General features: G+C 58.6%; 1 protein-coding gene across 2 annotated transcripts; it reads right to left on the reverse strand.

Annotated features, from left to right (window-relative positions):
• Positions 1 to 6,157: 6,157 nt before the first annotated feature.
• CDKN1C (cyclin dependent kinase inhibitor 1C) lies at positions 6,158 to 8,648 on the reverse strand. 2 transcript variants are annotated; one of them, XM_043923837.1, is made up of 4 exons: positions 8,456 to 8,648; positions 7,632 to 8,272; positions 6,963 to 7,149; positions 6,158 to 6,855 (listed from the first exon to the last, which is right to left on the reverse strand). In XM_043923837.1, the coding sequence occupies exons 2-4, from the start codon at positions 8,260 to 8,262 to the stop codon at positions 6,834 to 6,836; spliced, it is 840 nt and encodes a 279-aa protein (XP_043779772.1). In that variant the 5' UTR covers positions 8,263 to 8,272; positions 8,456 to 8,648; the 3' UTR covers positions 6,158 to 6,833. The 2 variants fall into 2 exon arrangements, with proteins under 2 accessions (XP_043779772.1, XP_043779778.1); XM_043923843.1 differs by having other exon boundaries at positions 6,844 to 6,855; positions 6,963 to 7,099; positions 8,456 to 8,646.
• Between the last annotated feature and the right edge of the window lie 204 nt (positions 8,649 to 8,852).

Consider the following 8,852-nt stretch of genomic DNA (forward strand, 5'->3'; position numbering starts at 1 on the left):
ATCTAACCATCTCATCCTCTGCCGCCCCCTTCTTTTGCCCTCAACCTGAGACTGTGACTCATTCCCACATTTTGATAATTTTCCTCCTTCAACAAATAAAAAAGTTAGATGAGTTACTGGACACGTGTGTATGTGTGTTGTGTGTCTGCGTATGTCTGTGTGTCTGTGTGTGCGTGTGTGTGTGTGTGTGCGCGTGTGTGTGCAGGAGGTTTCACTTGGGACCACTCTCAGACTCACCCATACAGGGAAGTGAAGGAGCAGGCTTGGGAAGGGGAGAAGCTGAGCTCTGAACTCAGATGTGACAAAGGTCTCCGCCAATCCCTTGCGAGCCCCAGAGCTGGGGCAGCCCCTCAGAGCTGTCTGTTTAAGGCAAGGGGCCAGGGCTTTCCCCTCCAGATCTCCCAGCCTTTGGAGGTGGGGCCTCTATGCACAGGGATGAGACGGGCCCCTTCGACCCGGAGCAAGATCTGCAGAAACACTCACCTGAGCACCAGTTGCCAACCTGCCTGGGGTGGGAGCGATGCCTTCGTGGTCCAGCACACTGAGATGTGGGAATGTGAGCAAAGTCCCCCGACAACCCAGCCAGATCAGTGCGGGGCCAGGTGGGGGAGAGGCGGAAGTGCTGTGTGGGGTCTCATTCGGGTGATACCTTGTGATCAGTCCTATCGCCTCGGGAAAGCTCACGATGGTGGGTCCCCGTGGTGGGGCTGAACACATGGCCAACATACACATCTAGGGATGCAGTCAGAACCCGGGTCACTGTGCCGTTAGCCCTGCAGAAGGACCACCGTCCTGCCCTCAGATTCTTCCATCCCGCCTGCAGCTCCTCCACCTGGACACTCCCTGGTGTGCCTCGTTGTTCAGACGCTCAGTCGTGTCTGACTCTCTGCGACCCCACGGACTGCAGCACGCCAGGCTTCCCTGTCCTTCACCATCTCCCGGAGTTTGCTCAAACTCATGTCCATTGAATCAGTGATACCATCCAACCATTTCATCCTCTGTGGTCCCCTTCTCCTCCTGCCTTCAATCTTCCCCAGCATCAGGAATTACAGTGAATCAGCTCTTTGTATCAGGTGGCCAAAATATTGGAGCTTCAGCTTCAGCAGCAGTCCTTTCAGTGAACAGTCAGGGTTGATTTCCGTTAGGTTTCAGTGGTTTGATCTCCTCGCTGTCCAGGAGACTCACAAGAGTCTTCTTCAGCACCACAGTCTGAAGGTATCAATTCTTTGGCCCTCAGCCTTCTTTATGGTCCAACTCTCACATCCATATGTGACTACGGGAAACACCATAGCTTTGACTATATGGACCTTTGTAGGCAAAGTAATGTCTCTGCTTTTTAATAAACTGTCTAGGTTTGTCATTGCTTTTCTTCCAAGGAGCAAGCGTCTTTTAATTTCATGGCTACAGTCACTGTCTGCAATGATTTTGCAGACCAAGAAGATAAAGTCTGGTGTACCTACTGGACCCTTTTTATAGCACATACAAACTCTAACACAGAACAGAAAGCAACCAGTGAGGACACGGGCCTTCCACGCTGAAAGACTCAGCCTCCCACCTTCAACAAGACAGACTGGGGCTGGCACCCATGCGACAGTGAAGGCAGAGCTCAGAGAGGAGGCCCCGTAATTTCTAGACATGTGTCCAAGCACCCAGGACAATTTGACACCACCACCGAGGGGCCTTGCCGTCATTCCTGGAAACCTAAAACAGTGCTGTCTCTGTCAGCTTAATTTACCTCATGCTGCGTAACAAAGATCTCAGTTGGTAGCTCACACCACCACAAAGGATTTCCCTCCTCGACAGTTCCATCCTGGTGGGGGTGGGCTGGGTTCTACAGCAAGTCAGCAGTAGGGGCAGCCCACTGGGACCCTGCTGGTCTCCTAGCAGAGAGATGAAAAGGTGGCCCCCCACCCGGGGGAGGAAGGACTTCCGCTCAGCCCTGGCCTACGTCAGACCAATCACATTTCACTGGCCAGAGCAAGTCACGTGGCCAAGTCTGATATCAACATGCAGGAGATGTAGGAGTTTCCCATGAGTTGGGGGGACAGCAAGTACTTGGACAATGATGCAGTCCACCACCATGCGGAGCAGCTGACCAGTGGCTTGGGCTTTCTGTCCCGGCCAGGTCAAACCTGAGAGGTACTGACGGAGAGCCACAGTCATCATCAGGGTGCTTTTTTTTTTTTTTTTTTTTTTTGGCCAAGCTTCATGGCTTGTGGGATCTTAGTTCTCCAATTAGGGATCAACCCCAGGCCCCAGCAGTGAAAGTGCCAAGCCCTAACCACGGGACTGCAGGGAATTCCCTAGCGTTGATTTTTAATTATTCTTTGTCTTTGTGTCTAAATTGTAATTAGGTTTCTTTTCATTTGTTTATTTGTTTGAGTCCACCAACTGGTGGTCAGTGTGGTCCATCCGGGAGAAAAGTCTGAAAAGCAGTGTCTTGGATGGGAACTCTGGCTCACTGTTGGGCGGGAACTCTCAGTCACTGCAGAAAGGACAGCTGCTTTGTCAGTATCTCACAAAACTCAACGCTCTCTTATCGTATGGTCCAGCCACTGTGCTCCATGGTACTTCCTCCAAGGAGCTGAGATCTTAGGTCCACACAGAACATGTGTACAGCTTGATGAATAATTGCCCAAATCTGGAAGAAACCAAGATGCCCTTCAGTAGGCACAGGGTCCATCCAGACAATGGAGTGTTTTTCAGAAATTTTAAAAACTGAGTTATCAAGCTCATCTGGAGAAGACTTGAAAATCCAAGTGAAAGAGAAGCCAATGAGAAAAGGCTACACACTGGATGAACACAAGTCCATGACATTCTGGAAAAGGCAACACTAGGGAGACAGTTAAAGATGAGTGGTTCCCAGAGGTTGGGAAGGAGGATGGACAGGCAGAGCTCAGAGGGCCTCTGGGGCAGTGACAACACCCTCTTGTTGTTTAATCACTAAGTCGTGTCCGACTCTCTGCAACCCCATGGACTGCAGCACGCCAGGCTTCCCTGTCCTTCACCATCTCTTGGAGCTTGCTCAAACACATGTCCCTTGAGTCAGTGATGCCATCCAACCACCTCGTCCTCTGTCGTCCCCTTCTCCTCCCACCTTCAATCGTTCCCAGCATCAGGGTCTTTTCCAATGAGTCAGTTCTTCACATCAGGTGGCCAACGTATTGGCGCTTCAGCTTCAGCATCAGTCCTTCCAATGAATATTCAGGGTTGATTCCCTTTAGGTTGACTGGTACTTCTGTCTAAACCCACAGAATATCCAACACTGAGTGAACTCATATAAAATATAGACTCTAATTAATATTTGAATAACGTTAAATATTTGAATAAAGAGTCGTGTGACTCTTTGTGACCCTATGGACTGTAGCCCATCAGGCTCCTCTGTCCATGGGATTCTCCAGGCAAGAATACTGGAGTGGGTTGCCATTTCCTTCTCCAGGGGATCTTCCCCACCCAGGGATTGAACCTGGGTCTCCTGCATTGTAGGCAGACTCTTGACCAACTGAGCCCCCAGAGAAGACCATTGAATAATGTAAAACTTAAAAATAAATGCTCTTGAGACAGCATCAGGGAAGGCAGCTAGTTCCATGGAGCCAGCAGCGTGGGCTGCACCCTGACTGGCATTTTACCAGTAAGTGACCTTGGACCAGTGGCCTTGCCATCCTCACCTGTAACGTGGAAAGCTAAGGCCTCACTGACAGGACTTCTGAGAGAACTAAATGTGTCGTGGCGACCACAGGGCCTGGCTGAGAGTGGAAATCAGGGCTGCCTGGACAACAACTTGTGTCCAAAAACGGGGGGACTCTGCCTTTCTCTGAAAAGGGTTCCTAGGCTCTGAGCATGGCCCACATTGACGTGTACGCTGCACCAGGGCCCTCACAGGCCTCCCACTGCCTGCCTTCCGGTCCCCCTCCTCCCCGGCCCAGCCCAGGCCACCAGCAAATCCCAACCTGGTACCTCTGCCTGGGTCACCAGAGGAGCCCCTAAGTGGCCACTGCTTCACTCCCATCCCAGCAGCCTTAGGATGCTTTCTGAAACTGCCTCAGCTTCTGTCCCCTCTGAATCAGCCCCCCGTCCTCCCACCCCCCGCCCCCGCCAAGGGCTCCGTACTGACTAGAGGAAGGTCAGACCCAGTTCATCAGACCCAGGAAGGTCCAGGAGACCAGGGGAGTCCAGGAAGTGAGGAGGCCCGGGAGGCATACCCTAAAAGGAACGAGTACATTTATTCAATTAAGCATTATTCATGTTTAAACTGTGTGCCCCCCCCAACATGCACCAAGAAGGCCAGGCCAGCACCAGGGAAGACCTCCCCACTCTCCTTGGGGCCCCCTTGGCCCCACTCTCCTGCTTCACCAGGACCCTCCGGCTCCAATGCGCTCACCTTGTCTCCCTTTCAGCCTTGGTCCCCCGTCCACACACAGGCCCCGTCCCGCCTGGCACATGGGTGCCAGCCCATGCCCGAACACCCAGCTAAAGTGCCTTGCCCACCACTGCCCAGGGCAGTCCCTCCTCAGCTTCTGCCCCTTCATCCTCCCTTCCTCGGTTTATGGTTAAAGGCCCTATATTCTGTCTTCCCAGCCTGGTCCATAATAAGCTGCCTGGTCACACATGACTCAAAATGCAGGCCTTTTTCCCTACGGGGGGCAGCCTCTGAGTCTCTGCTGCAAGCCCCTTCCCTTAGGGGAGGAACTAGCCCCCATCTCTACACGGCCCTGGCACTGCTTTTGAGAAAGCCACCCTTGGTGACACCAGGAATCCAGCTGGCAGGGGGCCGCATCTGCAGGTCCCAGGCGGGGGGCTAGGGCTGTGCGAGGCAGACAGGGGCCAGGATGCCTGGGCAGCACTGAGTGTGGGGGTGGGGAGGTGCCCACCCCGGCCAGACTCTGTCCTCAGTCACGAGTGTCATTCAGGCAGGGTGTCGCTGCCCTCGATGGCTCCCACCACCCTCACCCGCTCAGCAGGGCTTCGCTGGCTTCTGGTCACACGGTGTGGTGGGGGGCAGGCCTCGGGCAGACCCCCACGCTGGAGGATAGGCGTGGGGACTGAAGTCACGGCAGGTCTCATTGTATTCTGGTTGTGCTGAAGGCAGCAGGGGCCCCACTCTCGTGTCCCGTGTCGGGGGAAGGGGGGGCGGCGTTGAGTGGTGGGAGGTGGGGGGCTTTTCTCAGCCCCAGCTGGGCCTGGGGACCCGTCTCCATCATCCTCCTCCCCACCCTTTCAGGCAGCTGGGGGAGGGTAAGTGAACCTCCAGGACTGAGGCTTCAGCCAAGCCTTTGACCCTGACCCGTGGGGGACATCAGTGTCGCAAACAGCCCCAAAACAGTTAACTTAGAAAAATACACCACCACTTCTCCGCTTCCCCTGGTCCGAGGCACCGGCAAAAATACCGCTAGCCTTCGGATTTTGCTCTTTTCCGTCACCCTTTCCGTTGTAAGCCATAATTTTCAGAGGTTTATAGGTCAGCTACTAAAAAATATATATAATAAACCTCTCCCGTTGACTAAAAGGGAGCAGTTGGAGACGAGAAGGCTGATGGGTGCGCGTGGACCGAGTCTTGAATTCTTCCACCGAAGCCGTGGCGCATCGCATCCCTCCCCACCCCCACCTGCCGCTGGGCGCCTCCCCTTGTCTCCCCCTCCCTCTTCTTCCCCCGCAGCCCGCCCCTCCTCCACTGTGGGCCCAACAGGCCGGGAACACATCTGGGTCCTGCGGCCCCACCCTGGGGGACACCAGGGCCCACGAAGTTGGGGGCTTCGGAGCGGCTTGAGGCTCCACCTTGTACGGGGTCTCAAGAACTTTAAAAGCTAAGTTCCCGCTCATTGGGCCCGCGACCAGCCCGGCCCCCGCCGGTGCCCACCTGAGTCCCACTGGGCAGCCGGGGTATGGGTGGCTTCCCCGGAGCCAGGGAAACTGAGTCTTGGTCTCTGCTCCGAGCCCTGCACGGGGTGTGTGTGTGTATTCGTGTGTGTGATAAACCGACAGCTAGGGCGGGGCCGCTCATCCCTAAATTAGCGCCGTGGTGCACGTGGGCGCGCTAGCGCTGCCAAGGAGAAAGTTCTCGTCCCCCGCCCTCTTAGGCTGCCCCCCCAGCTCTAACTCCCTAACTTTTGGGGGGTGCCAGGGGCGAAAGCTGGAGGCAGTACAAGCACACGGGAGCTGAGTTGCAGCATGTTTCGGCCTCTTTATTTAGAACCCGGCGGACGAGGAGCCGGGGCAGTGGTGCAGACGGCTCAGGAACCATTTCAAAAAAAAACAGATTTGTCTTCAAGTTTAAAATAATCATAATAGTAAAAAGGGACAGCGAAAGCGCGAAGAGACTGCAAGCTAGATGGGCTTGTACGGCAGCTACAGCTTGTGAGTGACCCCCACCCCCCAGAATAGGCTACAAAAAATAAATTTACACTTGTTGATAACCAGATGCGAGTGAGGTGCCTTTGGCATAACCAATAACCGAGCTGCGGCGTGGCAGAGCGGCCCACGCCTCGACATAAATAGAAAATATAAGTTAGTATAACTTTAAAAATTTTTGTACAAATATACAGGTTTTTTTTCTTTTTTCCTTTTTTTTTGTCTTTTTTCATTTTTTTGCACTGAGTTTCAGCAGAGATTAAACATTTTATATAAATGACTCTTAAAGCTTTACACCTTGGGACCAGTGTACTCCTTGGGCAGAATACATTTAGATATAAAAGACGTTATTAATACATTGCACAGTTGTCAAACTTTAAACACGAAACCGAACGCTTCGCGGCAGCTGCCGCAGGTTGCTGCTACATGGACGGTCCCAGCCGAGGCCCAGCGCTCCTCTTCTGTCCGCTGCCCGACGGGCTCCGTCAGGGCTCTTTGGGCAAGAGGCTACGGGAGAGAGGTGCAGTGAACGAGGGGCGACAGAAGGGCCGCGAGGACCGCGCGGGGCGCCCCTCCCCGCGCCCCCCCCCCCCCGCCGCGGCCGCCGCCCTCACCTCTCATCGCAGCCGCTTGCGCGGGGTTTGCTCAGCCGAGCCGACGGCTGGAGCGGCGCCAGGCGCGGCGCATCCCGCGGGAACCTCGTTCGACGCCTTGGCTTCGGGCGCGGGTCTCTTGCGCTTGGCGAAGAAGTCTGCCGGCGACAGCGCGCGGAGCCGGTCAGGGCGGGGCGGGCCGGGGAGCCTGAGAGGGCCGGGGCGGAGAGGGGGGCGCGCGGGCGGCTGCCGGGCCGGGGTAGGGGCGCCGTCCCCGCCCGCGCCGAGGTCCGCGGCGGGTCAGCTTTGTTTACGTCGCCGCGCAAAGTGCTGTCTAAGCATTTCCCCTGGTCCCGCGGCCAAGCCCCCCGGGGCTACCGCCGCGTTTAACCCACTCCGCGCCGCGATTGCGGCGCCAGGCCGCGCCCGAGGAGGGGCTTCGGTGGCCCCGGCGTGGATCGTGCTCAGAGGGGAACAGGGCGCGCCCTCCCAACCCTCCCGTGCGAACCTCTCGAGAGCACGACCACAGGGTGGGGACGGGGTGCGGGCATAACCTCGCCCCGCGCGCTGCGGGCCCTTTAACGCCACGGAGGAGGCGGGGACCCAGGGAGGCCCCCGAGGGCCGGGGAACCCGGCTGGCCGGACAAAGCAGGGCCGAGCCGGGCCGGGGCGGGGCCGCGCGGGACTCACCGGAGATGAGAGGCCCGGACAGCTTCTTGATCGCGGCGCCTCCGGCGGCGGCAGTGGTGGCAGCACCGGCGGCGTTGGCGGCGGTGTTGGTGCCAGCGGCGGCAGTGCCCGGCGCGGGGCGCCCCGAAATCCCTGAGTGCGGCGGCTCGGCCTGGGGCTCCTGGCTGCGCGGCGGCGGGACCGCCTCCTGCTCGGCGCCCTCCTGAGGCGCCGGGGCCGCGGCCTGGGCAGGCGCTACGGCCTGGCCGCTGGACGGCGACGCCGGCGCCTCCCCGAGGCCGTCGAGGGACTCCTCGGCCAGCGCCCCGGGAGGCGGGCTATTGGCCGCGCCGTCCGGGCGGGGACGAGGCGCCAGGAGCAGGCGACAGCGCCCCACCTGCACCGTCTCGCGGTAGAAGGCGGGCACGGACTCGCTGTCCACCTCGGTCCACTGCAGGCGCCCGGGGCCCGGCAGTGGCATGTCCAGCTGGAAGTTGTAGTCCCAGCGACGCTGGTCCTCGGCGTTCAGCTCTGCCAGGCGCATCTGCAGCTCGCGGCCCAGCTCCTCGTGGTCCACCGGCCCGAAGAGGTTGCGGCAGGCGCTGGTGCGCGCGATCATGGGAAAGTTGCGGCGGGCGACCAGGCGCTCCATTGCCAATGCGCTGCGGAGACACACGTCGGACGTGTCCGGGGGCTGCGCGGGACGGGCGGCAGGAGAGGAGAGGAAAAGGAGGAGGGAGGAGGAGGAGAGGGAAGGAGGGCGGGGGCCGCGTGCAAGTGAGACCCCGCTCAGCCGGAGTCTGCATTTGCACAGGGACGCTGCGGGAGTGTGGCGCGGCGGCTACCTGGCTGTCGGGACGCTGACTGCTCCTGAGGCTCGCTCGCGGTGTCGTCCGACCTGCGGCCGCGCCCCCTCTGTGCCTGTCCTCGGTCGCTCGGCTGGCTCTGGCCTGGCTGGCACCCACCGAGCGCAGAGCACTTGGCCTGTGGAACGCCCAGTCCTCGCGCGCCCCTTTATACGCGAGGGTCCCACCCCCCCCGCGCGCGGGCCCTGCTGCTATTAGCATAATGTAGTATTTTCAGTTTCAACAACACCGCGGCGATTGGCGGGCGCCGCGCTTCCCCCGCCCCTCCGGCGCCCCGCCCCCGCCCGCCACCCATTGGCCCTGCGCACACACCCACCCGAGGGCGGGGCGGGGCGCGAGGGCCGATTGGCAGGGCGCGGGGCGAGCGCGGCGGCGG

The sequence above is a fragment of the Cervus elaphus genome, chromosome 2 (genome assembly GCF_910594005.1).
Source record: "Cervus elaphus chromosome 2, mCerEla1.1, whole genome shotgun sequence".
Lineage (NCBI taxonomy): Eukaryota > Metazoa > Chordata > Mammalia > Artiodactyla > Cervidae > Cervus > Cervus elaphus.